Genomic DNA, 19119 nt, shown 5'->3' with positions numbered 1-19119 from the left:
TACATCCCAATGCCGCTAAAGGCCAAGTACAAAGGAAAAACGTATGATGCAAGTAGTCCAGAGAGGAGAACTAATGATCAGGGTAAGGCACTCTCCATTTAGTACTCTTTTGGAGTAACGAGTAACAGAGAACCAGAATGTGTACTAGATTCAGGAGCATCAGTGCATTTTATTGGAGACAAAACAGCTCTTTATCATGTTACTAATAAAACGCATACGGTTATATCCACAGTGGATGGTTACAAGTTACAGACTGAGTTTTCTGGGACAGCTGATCTTAAGATACACTATGTGATCAAAAGTATCCGGACATCCCCAAAAACATACGTTTTTCGTGTTAGGTGCCTTGTGCTGCCACCTACTCCCAGGTACTCCATATCAGTGACCTCAGTAGTCATTAGACATCTGAGAGAGCAGAACGGGGCGTTCCGCAGAACTTACAGACTTCGAACGTGGTCAGTTGATTGGGTGTCATTTGTATCATACGTCCATACACGACATGTCCACACTCCTAAACATCGCTAGGTCCACTGTTTACGATGTGGAAGTGAAGAGGAAACGTAAAGGGACACGTACAGCACAAAAGCGTACAGGCCGACCTCGTTTGTTGACTGACAGAGACCGCCGACAGTTGAAGAGGGTCGTAATTTGTAACAGGCAGACATCTATACAGACCATCACACAGGAATTCCAGACTGCATCAGGATCCACTGCAAGTACTATGACAGTCACGCGGGAGTTGAGAAAACTTGAATTTCATGGTCGATCGGCTGCTCATAAGCCACACATCACGCCGGTAAATGCCAAACGACGCCTCGCTTTTCGTAAGGAGCTTAAACACTGTACGATTTAACAGTAGAAAAACGTCGTGTGGAGTGATGAATCACGGTACACAGTGTGGCGATCTAATGGCAGGGTGTGAGTATGGCGAATGCCCGGTGAACGTCATCTGCGAGCGTGTATAGGGCCAACAGTAAAATTCGGAGGCCGTGGTGTTATGGTGTGGTCGTGTTTTTCATGGAGGGGGCTTCCACCCCTTGTTGTCTTGCGTGGAACTATCGTAGCACAGGCCTAAATTGATGTTTTAATCACCTTCTTCCTTCCCACTGTTGAAGAGCAATTCGGGGATGGCGATTGCATCTTTCAACACGATCGAGCACCTGTTCATAATGCACGGCCTGTGGCAGAGTGGTTACACGACCATAACATCCCTGTAATGGATGGTCTGCACAGAGTCCTTACCTGAATCCTACAGAACACCTTTGGGATGTTTTTGAACGCCGACTTCGTGCCAGGCCTCACCGACCGACATCGATACCTCTCCTCAGTGCAACACTCCGTGAAAAATGGGCTGCCATTCCCCAAGAAACGTTCCAGCGCCTGATTGAACATATGCTTGCGAGAGTGGAAGCTGTCATCAGACCTAAGAATGGTCCAACACCATGTTGAATCCAGAATTACCGATGGAGGGCGTCACAAAATTGTAAGTCATTTTCAGCCATGCGTCCGGATACTTTTAATCACATAGTGTAACTGCAAATGGAAAACATGAAAGTATTGCGTCACATGATGTTTACTATGTAAAATATGTTGCAACTGAGTTGTTATCTGTAAGTGAAACCGTCGAGAAGAGAAACAGGGTAACCTTCGACATAGACGAAGCAAATATATGGGGAAGTTACAGCTAAGACGACAAATGCAAGGGGAATTTTCAAATTAGGCACTGCTAGAAGCGTAAATTAAGTTGTAAACTATTCTGCGTAATCTGCAAAAGGTTTCGTATGGCGTAGAACTCTTGGACACCTAAACAGAAAAGGCATGTCAGTATTAAAGAATATGTTGACAGGAATGGACGATTACGGTAAATGTAAAGAGATCTGTAAAATATGTATACAAGGGAAACAGACTAAACTACTCTTTATGTCTAGAAAAAGCAGAAGTACAGATGTCTTGCTGTTAATACATACAGATGTGAGTGGGCTGGTGGAGTGTGAATCTATAGAAGGAAGTCATTATTTTGTTACCTTTATAGACGACTATTCAATATATAACAAAGTTTATTTTTTAAGCTCTAAAGACTGAGTGATATTTTTGAGAACTTTGGTAATATGGTGAAAGAGAAACGGGAAGAAGATTAAAACTGTCAGATCTACAATGCGACGGAGTATACAAATAAAAAATTCAAGAAATGTTTGAAGAAAGTAGAAATTAGACACCAAACAATCATCAGATACAGTCCAGCTCAGATTAGCGCCGCAGAGAGGGCAAATAAGACTATTGCTAGAAAAGCAACAAGTATATTAATATGATGCTGAGTTACTTAAATGTTTTTGGGCAGAGACGGTGTCAACAGCTGTGTACTTGATCAATCGATCGCCTACTAAAGAGGTAAAAAATAAAACCGTCTACGAAGTGTGGACAGGGAAGAAGTCAAACCTAAGCAACTTAAAGAGTTCTTGGCTGCGAGGCTATGGCACGGATCCCAAAACAACTGAGGGGAAAATAGGGCTCAAAGTCTAAGAATTATATTTTTCTAGGCTATTGTGAGGACGTAAAGGGTTACCGACTCATTAATCCTACGAATAAGAAGATACTGACTAGTAGAGATGTTGTATTCCTTGAGAGTAATAAAAACGAATTCCAAGAGGATCGTCAAAAGAATACAACCACTTTATTAACGACTTCATGTTCAAGAAATACTAATTCTGGAAAAGAAACAGAAAATCCTATGGAAAAGAGGTTCTAGAGAATGAAGACGAAGAAGAAGATATTTTGAGACGTTCTTCTCATGTACCTAATCCTAAAGAACACCCTGATTATGAAATGTATACCTTATGAAATGTATATCTTTTGATGATGAACCGCCGGCCGAAGTGGCCGTGCGGTTATAGGCGCTGCAGTCTGGAACCGCAAGACCGCTACGGTCGCAGGTTCGAATCCTGCCTCGGGCATGGATGTTTGTGATGTCCTTAGGTTAGTTAGGTTTAACTAGTTCTAAGTTCTAGGGGACTAATGACCTCAGGAGTTGAGTCCCATAGTGCTCAGAGCCATTTGAACCATTTTTGATGATGAACCTACAACGTTTGAAGAGGCTATGAGTGGTCGAATTCTCAACAATGGAGAGAAGCTATGGAAAGAGAATTAGAGTCATTTTATCAAAATGAAATTTTCGAATGAGTTGGCATATGAGAAAGGAAAATGTCTTTACAATTACCGTGAGAGTTTAGCTTAAAAATCCTGAGAGTGCAACACCAAAATGCAAAACAGGACTTGTAGTCAAGGTGTAATCACAAGAAAAGGAACAGACCACAAAGAAACGTTTTCGCCAGTGGTACAATGTGAATCACTTAGTTACCTTTAGGCCCTGTCAATAAAAGAAGATTTAGAAACTGACCAAATGGATGTGAAGACAGCTTATGTAAAGAAATGAGAAATAGATGAAGCTAGAAAAATCGTTTAGAAAGAGGGAAGATTTGGCGATTTAAGAAAAGCATTTATGGATTGAAACACAGTGGCCGTTGCTGCAGCAAATGTCTGCATGAAACCTTGGTACAGATGGGTATGCAACAGTCTAAGGCAGATCCTGATCTCTTTACAGATGAAGGGATAAGAGGCCACATTAATGGCTATATGGGTGGATGATTTCTTCATTATAACTAAGGATGAAGAACAAATGAAGAACTTTATAAGACAATTAAGAATCAAGTTTAACATACATGACTTGGGAGAGGTAAAAAAATACTTGGGTATGAAGATTTTTAAAAATAAGAAGACAGGAGAGTTATGCACAGGCCAGTCGTCATACACGGAGAAAATTTTGGAAAAGTTTGGCATGAGTGAGTGTAAATCCATTTATACTCCGATGGAACCAGGAGCCAAGTTAACGACCAATGAAGAAGTTGTAGAGTGCAATGAAAATGTACCATATTTAGAGGCAGTAGGGGGCCTTTTGCTTTTGTCACAAATAACAGAGACTGATATTGCTTTCGCCACAAATGTTGTAAGCAGATTCTGCGAAAATCCTAGACAGAAATACTGGAGAGCCTTTAAAAGGATATTTAGATACCTAAAGGGAACAAAAGATTATAAATTAAGATACTGTAAGAAGGGAAAGATAAAACTCGAGGGCTACAGTGATGCACATAGGGGAAGTGAGTTGGGGAGTAGACATTCTATTACTACATGTTGTTTTAGATTAATGGAGGGACATAACCCGGTCCTGTAAAAGACAGAAAACAGAAGCCTTGCGCACGGTAGAAGCTGAGTTTATGGGTTTGTCACACACAATTCAAGTAGCATCAGGACATATTCTGTGACAACAAGGGAGCAGTAACGTTACCAGTGTCAGAAACAAACAGATCGATACAAAGCACCATTTTATAGGAATCACATAGAGCCAGGGAATACTGAAGTAGACTATTTATGCGCTGAAGAGTTGTTGCCTGGCCTACTAACCAAGCAACTGAAGAGGAGAAATTTGGGAATTCATGGAGACAATGTGATTTGACTTGTGAAAGGGACCTCCGAAATATAAGTTCAAAGAAGGGTGTTCGGGATATAAGCACAATAATTTCGTTTATGAAAGTGCATGCGGCGAAGTGCAGTGCATGGAGTGTAATAGTCTTCTATGACTGCTTAGTATACTCTGTGGCGTTATCTAATGGATGTTAAAATATAGCTTGCTTTATTCTTACATTTTTCGTTTTCAGAATTACTTATTTCTCTGCGCTAGTTCCAACAGTATCGATTGATGTACAAAACTGGGCTGAATCTTATACTTTTTAATTTATTTTCAGGAAAATCCTCAAATGAAAGCGTACTGTAACTGTCAACTAAAAAGTGTGGTGTTTCATGTAAAAAATACATCTGTTTTAAGCGACAATTTAAAATGCAGCGAAATGTCTTACAATGCGCAATTTATCTCCCAGTTTTCATTTTTCTTTATGGTTCCGTAATTCATTTTTCGGAACGATAGTTAATTTCAAAAAATAAGGTTGTCAATACTTGACTGAACGATTCCGTTGCTTCGCTGGATGTGCTGTATTTTCGTTGTAAGCAGATTATATTTCGAAATCAGGATGGAGTCTTTACCCACACGTAAGGCATGGAAGACTCTAGTTTTAGTGGAACATTCTTTAATAGTTGGAGGGAGTACCATGCATACCATCACTACTTAAGTAGAACTATCAGTACTTCGCTAATAACTTTTTTGTATGATTTGAATACCACTTTTACTGCATGCCCCCTATTGGAGTAGATATACCGTCTTGCAATGAACTTTTGTTCATCTTAGAATGATTGAGTGACCAAAATCACAAAGAAGTACTTTTCCATCTCAATACTCGCACTATTTTGAGCAAATCAATACCACAGGTCTACTCTCGTTCCACTGCGCCACACTTTCTGCAAACCATACGTGTTCACGGAACTTTGTTGCTTTAGAAATACTTCCTGTGATGCTTCTCGAGCTGTTAATTTTAACGTTGCAATACCAAGTACACTGAGTAACTACTGCACCAATATTTCTACTGTCAAAGACGGGAATGCCGAGACAAAATGTGTCATATTTAGCCATCAACTGCACCTCAATATGTAAGTCAGTTTGCCACACAGTTCCCACATCGCTATCTGAATGAGCCCCATCTTCGTACCTCATTATATACTCTCAATTTTCACTGTAACTTTGAAGTCACCATCAGCTGCTATCCTGACATTAACATGTATAGACCAATCTGTGCTTAAACGATATGTGCAAGTGAACATTAACATAAATATGTCTGCTCAGCACTGCATAGTCGCTGTCTAATAATCCTGTGAGCCCACATCTGTCCGTTTTACGTGAATATTCTGTGATACAATAGCGTCATGGAGCATCGCACCGAGTGCAACTTGTTCGTCTAAAATATAGCAACGCAGCCCCGCCACCGTCACGAAACCACCTTGGTCACGCACAGCTGCGTCGGCCACCTCACACACTCTGGACCACCCTCCACACCATCCCACTGCAAGCGATCACAGTTCTGCGATGGAGAACAATTTTATTTAATGTCAACGCGTCTCTCATCAATAAACATCTTTTATAAAGGAAAACACAACTACGACGATAGTAAACAACCTCTCTCCACGAAAATAGGCGGAGTCCATTTTCTTTTAGTTTATGAGCAAAGTCGGTAAAGTTTTTATGTTCAACTATGGGATACAATTCGCATCTCATTACTTTGCGACGTCCAACGAGTTGAAAAAATTCACGAGATCTACAGTTCGTAGATGTCCTGACATGGTCTTGGTGGCGTATCAGAGTTGGAATGTGTCAACAGAAGTAGCGAAGCTCATCTGATACGCAATAAGAGCATATACTAATGGAGAAAAATACCAGAGCAGCAGCAGGAATCAACTCTGTACACATGTCAACTCTCTGTTGCAGATCCCTACATGGCAGTGTGAAAGTCAGATGAAGGTATACAACTGTGCAGGATTTCGAGCTTACGTAAAGTGTATTGCTACATGAATCTGCAGACCATGCTAACCTGGACCACTCGTTGAGTCTCATCTAGGTGCAAGGCAAGTGTTACTATGCTTTTCATTATCTTCCTATCCAAAATGCATGCATATAGGTAATCGGAAAGAGGGGAATTCTTGGGATTTTTGGTAGTCTGGTGTATAGGACACGCAAATATCCCCAAATAATTTCAAATAACGCATGGGTATGCTGGCAATGTGACCATAAACATGCGGAAAAATATCAAAAAGTTTAAAAAAATTACATAAAATCGGTAAAAATCGAGGAAAACCTGGTATAATTATGGCAAATTGATGTAAAATACACTATGTGATCAAAAGTATCCAGACACCTGGCTGAAAATTGATTACAAGTTCGTGGCGCCCTCCATCGGTAATGCTGGACTTCAGAATGGTGCTGGCCTTGATGACAGCTTCCACTCTCGCAGGCATACGTTCAATAAGGTGCTGGAAGGTTTCTTGGGGAATGAAAGCCCATTCTTCACGGAGTGCTGCACTGAGAAGAGGTACCATGTCGGTCGGTGAGACCTGGCACGAAGTCGGCGTTCAGAAACATCCCAAAGGTGTTCTATAGGATTCAGGCCAGGACTCTGTGCAGACCAGTCCATTAAAGGGATATTATGGTGGTATAACCACTCTGCCACAGGTCGTGCATTATGAACAGGTGCTCGATCGTGTTGAAAGATGCAATCGCCATCCCCGAATTGCTCTTCAACAGTGGGAAGCAAGAAGGTGCTTAAAACATCAATGTAGGCCTGTGCTACGATAGTTCCACGCAAAACAACAAGGGGTGCAAGCCCCTTCCATGAAAAACACGACCACACAATAACACCACCGCCTCCGAATTTTACTGTTGGCACTACACACGCTCGCAGATGACGTTCATTCGCCCTACCCACACCCTGCCATCGAATCGCCACATTGTGTACCGTGATTCGTCACTCCACACGACGTTTTTCCACTGTTCAATCGTCCAATGTTTACGCTCCTTCCACCAAGCGAGGCGTCGTTTGGCAGTTACCGGCGTGATGTGCGGCTCATGAGCAGCCGATCGACAATGAAATCCAACTTTTCTTACCTCCCGCCTAACTGTCATAGTTCTTGCAGTGGATCCTGATGCACTTTGGAATTCCGGTATTAAGGTCTGGATAGATTGCCTATTACACATTACGACCCTCTTCAACTGTCTGCGGTCTCTGTCAGTCAACATACGAGGTCGGCTTGTACGCTTTTGTGCTGTACGTTTGCCTTCACTTTTCTGCTTCACTATCACATCGGAAACAGTGGACCTACGGATGTTTATGTGTGTGGAATCTAGCGTACAGACGTATGACACAAATGACATCCAATTACCTGACCACGTCCGAAGTCTGCGATTTCCGCGGAGCGCCCCGTTCTGTTCTCTCTCGATTTCTAATGACTACAGAGGTCTCTGATATGAAGTACCTGGCAGTCGATGGCAGCTCAATGCACCTGATATGAAAAACGTATTTTTTGGGGGTTTCTGGATACTTTTGATCACATAGTGTACGTAAAATTGAATTGAGGGTAAAACGACGAAATATGTAAAATCTCGAAAAATCTTGCAAAATTAAGTAAATTGACTGAGAATACATATAACTGGAGAAGAAGTACCACGAAACGCGTGGAACTGAGGTGGGTTGGACACTCAAAACTGAGAAAAGCTTAATAATTACGCTCTGGCCGCATTTACTTTTAGCCCTCCCCTGCCCCTGTAAATTACGAAATTTGTCGTAACACACACTCCAACGAAGGCGACGTAAGTATTACACAGAGGCACTGTATTGAAGCATCCAAAACATAGCCTACGTAACCCAATCCGTAATTGTGTCCTCACACATACAGTAGAATATACGTTTCACATGTAGATGTTATTTCTTAATGATTAAGGAGAAGAATGAATGCATTTATCAGAGTTAATCCATTCCCTAGAATGGTATGTAGGAGAGTAGACCGATGTCACATGAGGAAACAATGCTCTTCAAATGGAACACCAAGACATCTGCTAACCTGTCGCTGTGGAAGATGAGGTTAACTGTATAGATTATCACCTTCAGATACTGTTGGAAAGGCTCTACATTTTGTCAAAGAGAAACATCGCCTCTGTGTCTTATTTCTACCAACCTGTGTATTGTGGGATCTGCATAGTTTACGCCATGCGATGTTCGGCTTTCTGTGAGAACCAAAGGGTCGAAATGTATTAATATCAGTTTAGAAGCTGACACAGACCTCGAAGTCATGGTATAAAAATAAGGTGCAGGGCGGTGTACAAAAACTGAAGACGTAGAGTGCTTGGATGTGTTACATATGAAAAACAATGTATTAAACTGCTTATGGAGGATGAATACAGGAATGCTCTCTTGTGATTGATAGTCTGTTGGATATAGTCTTCCTCCAATATCGTCGACAAAACTTCACGCAGATCTGTGCAAACCTTCGAGCACTGGCCACATGCTGCACTGGAGCGATACGTGTAAATTTAATACGCTCGATTTCAAAGCACAGACTGTATTGGTTCTTTTGATATATCAGAAGGGAGAGATGCTGCAAAATCTTACAGGAGGCTCTACTGCAAGGAGTGGTATAAGTGGTTAAAATCTGAATGCAGATAGTTCTCTCAAAACTACATCGATTTTCTTCATAAAACTAATAGAAATTGGCTGTGCCGACATTATGGACAGGAAGTAAAAGAATTATGTCAGCTTCTTCATTTTTGTCACCTATGTCTGACAATATACCCATCGCAGATAAAGATTTGTGTATTGCAGAGAATATTTATGTCTACATCTACACATTCTACAAACCACTGTGAAGTACACTTCCCACAGTACTGTTCATTAGGCTTTTTCGCATACCATTCGCGTACGAAGCACGAGAAGAATGATTTCTTAAATGCCTATGGATCAAACAGACCTGTGACCGTTCCTGCTGCCCTTCTTTGTACAACAGTCAGTAGCGGTAGCGTTACCGCCTACCACGCAGGGGGCCTGGGTTCGATTCCTGACAGGGGACTGGGTGTTGTGTGTCCTTCATCATCATATTCATCATCATTGACACGCAATTCGCCGAAGTGGCGTCGACTAAAAAGGACTTGTTATACGGCGGCCGAACTCCCCCGAATGGGGCCTCCCGGCCAACAACGCCACACGATCATTTCCATTCAGGATCCCTTGTTACTCCTTTCTGGTAAAAGTCTCACACATTTGAGTAATATTGTAAGATGAATGGCTCGTGTACTTTGTAAGCAACTGTCTTTACAGAGTGGCTGCATTTTCTCAGTATGCTGTCAATCAAGCAAAGTCTTCCACCTGCTATACCAACGACTGAGCCTATGTGATCATTACATTTTATATTTACACAATTTGTTACACCAACTATGAAGTGGCTCATGTGACTCATTCATGTTGTAATCAGATGATACTATGTTTTTATCGTTTATTGAAGTGCGCCATTTTATATTTCTGAAAATTTATAGCAAGCTGCGGTGCCTTACACCACTTTGAAACCCTATTAGAAACTGAATATTGTTGCAGATCTTTTCCTGACTTCATCACAACCCACTTCCACAGCCTTGGCCGCTAACGTACTCTTGTGCGGAGGTGTTCGATTTGGACGGTAGCCGGTTCGATTCCTTGTGGTGGAAGATTTTCACTGTCAGTAATTGGCAGGAAAGCGAGGAGAGGTGGTGCCTTTGCGCCATTGTTCTGCATTCAGTTCCAAACCCACCCGCAATGCCTCATAAAGTGAGGGCATGTTGCACTATCGCTAGTGATTCGTCCGTCAGGTGGGGGCGTTGAATTCAGCGGTCCTCTTAGTGCTGTTCGAGAGGAGTGGGCTATTTGTCAATACAGGGTTTCAGCCTGTTCTTTCCCTTCATCCACGGGAACAAGAAACCAACACTCCAGTGTACAAGCACTCATCGTAGCCAACCTCACGACACAAGTACACACTTCACACTCCATTGCAGTCAGAGGCAACTGAGAGATTTGTACCGAATAAATTAATAAAAGATGATATTGATATGCCATGGGAGTCAAAACAGGTCAAAACATCGTTGCAGAAGCAACGAAAAAAGCATCCCAAATTTAAAAGAACACACAATTGCCAAGATGGGCGATGTTTTAGTAAAGCTCTAAATATAGTGTGGGCTTGAATGCGAGATGCTTTTAGTAGCTTCCACAACGAAACTCTGTCTCGAAATTTGACGCGAAATCCAAAGAGATTCTGACTGTGTGTAAAGTACACCAGCATCAGGACACAATCAATACCTTCACTGCGCGATACCAATCGTAATATTACCGATGACAGCGTCACTAAAGCGGGATTGTTAACTACAGATTTTCGAAATTCCTTCACCAAAAAATACGAAATAAATACTCCAGAATTCGAATAAAAAACAGCTGCCAACTTAGAAGCAGATATCCTTAGAAGCAGACAGTTTAAATCGCATGATAAAGGCAAGCCTTCCGATCCAGATAATATACGAGTTAGGTTCCTGACACAATGGCACCATTCTCAGCAATCATACACAACCGCTCGCTAGGCGATAGATTCGTACCAAAAGACTGGAAAGTTGCACAGGTACACCAGTACTAAACAAAGGAAATAAAGACTTACAGACCGGTATCACTAACGTCGATGTGCACAAGGATTTTGGAACATATACTGTTTGCAAACATTATGAATTACCTCGAAGGTAGCGGTCTACCGGCGCATAGTTTGCACGGATTCAAAAAATATCATTCTTGCGGAACACAAACGCTTTAATCACACGAAGTAATAAGTGATATCCATAGGTATCTCAAATTGATTCCATATTTCTAGAGTTCCAGAAGGATTTTCAGACCGTTCCTCACAGGAGGCTTTTAGTCAAATTACGTGCTTGTGGAGTACCGTTTCAGTTGCGCTGCTGGATCGGTAATCGTGGGAAATCATCGAATTAACATAACCGATGCATACCGTCCTCCAGAGGAGCGTTAAAGGCCCTCTGCTGTTCTTGACCTATGTAATCGATTTAGGAAACAATCTGACGAGCCCTCTTAGATTTTTCGCAGATAATACTGTCTTTTGACAAGTAGTAAAGTCATCAGAAGACAAAAATCAATTGCAGAACGCTTTTGTATGTCCATCCTTTTAGCAGGAGGTCTCTGGGATAACGGCCGTTTACTATCGTGACAAAAAATAAAAACACCTACAGGCGTCCTTACGATTTTATTTTATTTTGTCGCTACCAGTTTCAACGCTTCATTGCGTCATCTTCAGGCTGTTTTTGATGCGGTACAGGTTGATATGATCATGCATAAACCGTCAGTTGCCAGCATTACTGGATACGCAGATAATGTGGTTGGAGTGCTCACACATTATCTGCGTATCCACTAATGCTGGCAAGTCATGGGCTATGCATGGAAATCATATCAACCTGTACCACATCAAAAACAGCCTGAAGATGACGCAATGAAGCGTTGAAAGTGGTAGCGACAAAATAAAATAAAATCATAAGGACGGCTGTAGGTGTTTTTATTTTTTGTCACGAATTGCAGAACGACTCACACATGGTATCTGTATGGTGCGAAAAGTGGCAATTTTGTCTCATTAAGGAAAAGTGTGAGGTCATCCACATGAATATTAAAAAGAAATCAGGTAAATTTCGGTTACACAAATTTAAAGGCTGAGAGTTCAACTTAATAACTAGGAATCACAATTACGAACCACTTACACTGGAACGGTCACACTGATGATGTTGTGGGAAAGGAGAACCATAGATTATTTTTAATGGTATAAACAAACTGCCTACACTGAGCTTCTCCGTCCTATGCTGGAGTATTGCTGTGCTGTTTGGGATCCTTACCAGGTAGGATTGCTCCAGGACGTCAAAGAAGTTCAAAGAAGTGGAGCTCGTTTTGTATTATCGAGAAACAGGGGAGAGAGTATCATGGATATAGCAAGTGAGTTGGGATGGCGATCATTAAACCAAGGTCATTTCCATTACGGCGACATCTTCTCACGAAATTTCAATCATTAACTTTCTCCTCTGGACGCGAAAGTACTTTCTGGTGTCCACCTACAAAGAGAGAAATGATCATCATAATAAAATAAGATAAAATATGAGACATCAGAGGTTATACGGAAAGATTGAAGTGTTCATTTTTTCCCAGGCGCTGCTAGAGAGTACAGCGGTAGAGGTACTCCACAGGTGGTTAGAAAAACCCTCTGCAAGGCAATTAAGTGTGAACTGTAGAGTAGTCATGTCGGTTTAGATGTAGACCTTGCCAAGAGCAGCGATGCACGATTTCTATATTTGCTCTCCTACAGTAATTTCCAGAGTAGGAAAGTACTTCGATTTTTACTTCATTAAACACTTCTGTGTCAGTTCTCAAAAATCTAAGGTTATTAATAATATTGTTCTCCAGGTCATTAACCCACAAAACCGACAATAAGGGTCCCAACATCCTTTCTTGGAGTACATCTGAAGATACTCTACAACTATCAGTGCCTCTACATCCAAGAAAATTTGCTGCGTCCTCCGTACCAAAAAGTCCTCAACCCGGTAACCCAAACGGTGGCATTAACATTAACCCTAGATTAGTAAACTCTCGTAAGATTTGTTAATGCACTTGGTATCTGTTTCTCGATCTCACCAATCTGGACACGTGGGCGACAAATTTTCTTAAATGTCTTTATGGCAAACATTCTTCTTAACAATGGCTAAATTATTTTCTGTCTCCAATGGTTTTCTGATACTGGTTGTCTTGTCGCAAATATTGAGATGTTTAGTAACTATGTAGTTGTTTTCTAATAGTCGGTATATTTGTTTTATGGCTTAGAATTTATCTTATTCCGGCTACTTAGGTGAAATACACCGACGTGACATAAGTCATGGGATAGCGATATGCAAAAGCACACATGGTGGTAGTATCGCATACATGAAGTATAAATGGGCAGTGCATGGGCAGAGATATCATTTGTACTCACGTGATTCATGCGAATAGTTTCCGATAGCCGGCCGGGGTGGCCGAGCGGTTCTAGGCGCTACAGTCTGGAACCGCGCGACCACTACGGTCGCAGGTTCGAATCCTGCCTCGGGCATGGATGTGTGTGATGTCCTTAGGTTAGTTAGGTTTAAGTAGTTCTAAGTTCTAGGAGACTGATGACTTTAGAAGTTAAGTCCCATAGTGCTCAGAGCCATTTGAACCATTTGAAAAGTTTCCGATATTATTATGGCCTTACGACGGGATTTAGCAGACTTTGAACACAGTATAGTAGTTGGTGCTAGGAGCATGGGACATCCCATTTCGGATATCGTTAGGGATTTAATATTTCGAGATCCATAGTGTTAAGAGTATGCCGAGAATACCAAATTTCAGGCATTACCTCTCAATACGGACGACTCAGAAGCCGAGGGCCTTCACTTAACTACCGAAAGCAGCGGCGTTTGCTTAGAGTTTTCAGTGCTAACAGACAAGCAACAATGTGTGAAATACCCACAGAAATCAATGTGGGACATACGATGAATATATCCTTTAGGACAGTGCTGCGAAATATGGCGTTAATGGGCAATGGCAGCAGACGACTGAAGCGAGTGCTTTTGTTAACGGCACGACATCGCTAACACAGCAGCGCCTCTCCTGGGCTCGTGACCATTTCGGTTGGACCCTTGACGACTGAAAACCCGTGTCCTGGTAAGATAAGTCCGGATTTCAGTTGGTAAGAGCTGATGGTAGGGTTCGAGTGTAGCGCTGACCCCACGAAGCCATAGACCCAAGTTGTCAGTAAGGCACTGTGTAAGCTGATGATGGCTCGATAATGGTATGGTCTGTGTTTACATGGAATGGTCTAGGTCTTCTGGTCCAACTGAACCGATCATTGACTGGAAATGGATTCGTTCGGCTACTTGGAGACCATTTGCAGCTATTTAACGGTGGAATTTCTATGGATGAGAAGGTGTCTTCATCGCGCCACAGTTGTTCATGATTGGTTTGGAGAATATTCTGGACAGTTCGAGTCTATGCTTTGGCCAACCATCGAAGATCTATAGGACATAATCCTGAGGTCGGTTCGTGCACAAAATCTTTCATTGGCAACACTTTCGCAGTTATGGACAGGTATAGAGGCAGCATGGCTCAGTTATCCTGTAGGGGACTTCCAACGATTTGTTAAGTCCATGACACGTCGAGATGCTGCGCTAGGCTGATCGAACGGAGGTATCCCGAGACTTTTGTCACCTCAGTGTATCAAGCAGTCACAGCCAGAAGAGTGATAGTGTAGATCAAATTAGCCTTCAGTGCTAACGTCGTCTCTTGCTACTGAAATGAGCACAGTGTGGATGGTGCTGAGTTTGTTAAGAGGTCCGAGCAGGTGTAATTTCGATGTATTGCTCATGCGCTGCCTGCGATATGCAAGGTCTCTGACCAGAGAGCAGTGTTGACTGCAGTAGGAACTGTGTAGCTGTAGCAGTAAGTTGTTGCTAGTCTGGAGTCTGCTCTGGTCTGGTCTGGTGTATCGTGTTGGCTGGCCCGGTCGCGGTGCAGCTATGTCGGAGCCTGAGATTTATTGTATAAGGTAAAAAGCAACCTCGCGCATATGTAGTAATGTTATCTCAAGTCCCATGTAAATATTTTAAAAATCTCGTAATAATAATATTCCTCATAAAAACTAACTTTTAACAACCATTCATTTCAATTTAAAGAATTTACTAATTTCTCCCATCCATGATCATCCCGATTATTGCAATAGAAAAATCAGTTGCTTCCTTTCATAAATGACAGATAGGTCGGCGAGCATTGCACAGAGCTGTGCCGGAAAAATTTATTGTAAGAGCAGATATATCCGGCGACTTCATTGAGGTAAGAATTTTACCTTTTTCATTCAGAATGATCTTTCAGGGTCATGACGCAGCACTGCTGTTGTCTAAAATTTAACAGGTTAAATTCACAGTGAATTATTGAAAAGTCATAAGTGAGCGACAATTTAATTGAGAGGTTAGTTACATTGTTTTATTACCAGGTTACTGAATTTATTTTTTTATTGGGACGTTACACTGAATGTGAACGACATAATTATAATTTTTACTGTTGAGAGGTTTAGGAATTTTTCTGTTGTGAGGTTACGCTAAATGTGAATGAATTTTGAGCTTAGATTAAACCAGAAAGAATTTTGTGGGTAGATTAAATGTAAATGAATTTTGTGGGGAGGTTACACTGTGAAAGAATTTTGTTTTTAGGTTACACTAAACCAGAATCATTATCCATAATATTTATTTTATTTTTTGTGGGGAGGTTACAAGTTTGATCTTCAGACTAACATACTGGGTGATTTGCATGAAGAGCTTCACCTGTGTAGCAGCAGCACAACCTACAACATCCTCAAAGGAGAAAATTATACTCATTTTGTCCTTTGAGCAAAGGAAGAATGACAATAACATTCTGTAACCACTACTCAAGGGCTATTTGTGTAGTACACTGAGCTAGAACTTGCGTAGATTGTAGTGAAGTGTCTAAAGCAGAAGACTCTCTACACATTTTGTGAGTAAAATACTCTTGGAGTTATATTAATTGTAGTAATTTGTAACTAGTGGATAATATAAATTATGCTCTTTTTCAAATAACATTTTGAGCGGTAAAATTGTCGTTACATGGAATAAATCAGGATATTTCGTACCTATTTTGTGTGTAAAATACCACTGGAGATTAATATTGATAATTAACTTGCGCATAATTTATAACTCTCTTCAATAAAATTTGTAGTAGTAAAATTTACGATGGTTTAGTAGCAATGCAACATTTTTCTTCTTTTAGCGCTCTAATGTTAATAAGCTTTGGCGTCATACTGAGTCAAATGCTTTCTGGAAGTCAATAAATACTTAATGTACCTGACAGCATGGAGTTCAGGATGCTTGTTTTTGGAATCGAAGGTGATTGTCACAGAAGAGGTTATTTTGTTCGAGATTTGAGCTCAGAATACCGATAGACCCCGATATAATTTATTAGCAAGTTGTAATACCAGGGAGAGTGCCGGCCGAAGTGGCCGTGCGGTTCTAGGCGCTACAGTCTGGAACCGAGCGACCGATACGGTCGCAGGTTCGAATCTTGCCTCGGGCATGGACGTGTGTGATGTCCTTAGGTTAGTTAGGTTTAATTAGTTCTAAGTTCTAGGCGACTGATGACCCTAGAAGTTAAGTCGCATAGTGCTCAGAGCCATTTTGAACCAGGGAGAGTACTAAGGTTCTAGAGCACTAGCAGCTTCGATGGTAAAAGGCACAAACTTCCTCGTATTAACGTTAGTGCAGATCGATGGAGGCTAGAGGAATAAATTTAGCCGGCGCTTCCGTCCGTGTGTGCCGCGCCGCCGATTGCCACAGGCAGGAGCGACCGACCCAGTTGCGGACTGGGTTGGCATTCCTCGCCCATTGGCCAGTGGGCAGTGGGCAGCGGGCAGCGGGCACTGTCACTGCCCGGCGACACGGCACGCCGGCTGCGTACGACCGTCCCGGCCCCAGTGCTCTGCCAAGGTCGCCGCGTCTGCTGCCGCGCGGGCTGCCCTGGTGATACCGGTAGGGAGCGCTGTGAAAGTGGCTGCTTAGCATCTGGAGATGGAGCCAAAGGCACTGCATCGTTGAATACACCGGTTCCTCACAGATCACCGAAGTTAAGCGACGTCGGAAGTGGCCAGTACTTGGACGGGTAATCAGCTGGGTATGCCACGTGCTGTTAGCCGCTTTTCCTCTGCCTTCACAGCAAAGGAGAAATGGGGTCACCAGATTTTGCGCCCATGTCTTGAATTCAATGTCAAATCTTTCCACAGTGTCTCATGATGTGTGATCATGTGACATTGCTAATGGTGATCCGTCCGTCGGACAGGGAACTTAAGTTCGAAGACCCCATCGGTGCTATTCGAGAGGAGCAGGCTGAGTGCCTGCACCGGGTTTCAACCTCCACTTCTCTTATCATCATCGTCATCATCGTCATCATCATCATCATCCAACACAAATATGACGCCACATAGCACACACACCCATTACAGTCACCTGCACATGTCACATACACGTAAATGCACAAAAATATGGTTCAAATGGCTCTGAGCACTATGGGACATAACATCTGAGGTCATCAGTCCCCTAGAAACTAGAACTACTTAAACCTAACGTACCTAAGGACATCACACACATCCATGCCCGAAGGCAGGATTCGAACCTGCGAACGTAGCGGTCGAGCGGTTCCAGACTGAAGCGTAAGTGCACAACTCACACACTTTGCGAAACAAAGCTGGCAGTGTGCGTGGAGGTCAGGAAACTTATCCAGTTAGGTGGCTGAACCTGTTCTTCGTGGCCCCCCAGCAAACAATAAAGTATGGCTTTACTTTACTTTTTACCCAGAGGTGGACTATTCTATGGCGGGTGACGAGGGCCTCCCGTCGCGTAGACCGCTCGCCTGGTGCAAGTCTTTCGATTTGACGCCACTTCGGTGACTTGCGCGTCGATAGGTATGAAATGATGATGATGAGGACGACACAACACCCAGTCCCTGAGCGGGGAAAATCTCCGACCCAGCCGGGAATCGAACCCGGGCCCTTAGGATCGACAGTCCGTCGCACTAACCACTCAGCTCCCGGGGGCGGACCCCAGAGGTGGTAATCCTCTTTCACTTTGTACTTAAATGTGTCATACCCTGCCTGGATGCCACATTGAAGAGCCAAAGAAACTGGTACGCCTTCTTAATACTGTGTACGCCACCGCGAGCATGCAAAAGTGCCGCAATACGATGTGGCATGGATTCGACTAATGTCTGAATTAGTTGTAGAGGAAATTGACGCCATGAATCCTACAGGGCTATCCATAAATCCGTAAGAGTACGAGGAAGTGGAGATCTCTTCTGAACAGCACATTCCAAGGCATCCCAGATAGGCTCAAGAATGCTCATGTCCAAGGAGTCTGGTGGCCAGCGGTTGTGTTTAAACTCAGAAGAGTGTTTCTGGAGCCACTCTGTAGCAATTCTGGACATGTGGGGTGTTGCATTGTCTATTGGAATTGCCCAACTCCGTCGGAATGCATAATGGTCATGAATGGAAGCTGGTGCTCAGACAGGATGCTCATGTACATGTCACCTGTCAGTAATATGTAGACGTATCAGAAGCCCCATATCACTCCAATTGCAAACGCTCTACACCAGGGGTTCCCAACAAAATTTTCTCGAGGACCCCCCCCCCCCCCCCCCTCATCGAGCATGATTGGTACCTTGTCATATCACAGTATCAATTACCTAAAAAAGCCAATTAGGAGTCTTTTTATATGTTTTCTATTTTTGATACTTAGAAAAAACGATGACATTCATTATTGAAAAAATATTGAGCGGCCAAAACAAAAAATTTGTTATCATATGAAATATATTTAATATATTTTTTATTCTAATAGCATCTTGCGAACCCCTCTGGCATAGTTCGCGGACCCCTGGGGTCCACGGACCACCTGTTGGGAACCACTGCTCTACACGATTACAGAGCCTCCACCAGCTTGAACAGTCCCCTGCTGACTTGCAGGGCCCATGAATTCATTAGGTTGTCTCCATACTCGTACATGTACAACCA

At 42.5% G+C, this 19119-nt stretch overlaps 1 protein-coding gene across 1 annotated transcript in view; it reads right to left on the bottom strand.

The window, feature by feature from the left end:
- LOC126484837 (uncharacterized) overlaps positions 1–17149 on the bottom strand; it is a 48728-nt gene extending 31579 nt beyond the window's left edge. The window contains exon 1 of the mRNA XM_050108432.1: positions 16913–17149. Within this exon, the coding sequence (XP_049964389.1) occupies positions 16913–17149 (237 nt within the window). The remainder of the gene's footprint in view (positions 1–16912) is intronic.
- Between the last annotated feature and the right edge of the window lie 1970 nt (positions 17150–19119).

Source organism: Schistocerca serialis, chromosome 6, assembly GCF_023864345.2.
Source record: "Schistocerca serialis cubense isolate TAMUIC-IGC-003099 chromosome 6, iqSchSeri2.2, whole genome shotgun sequence".
NCBI lineage: Eukaryota > Metazoa > Arthropoda > Insecta > Orthoptera > Acrididae > Schistocerca > Schistocerca serialis.
This window is presented reverse-complemented; position numbering and strand designations above follow the sequence as displayed.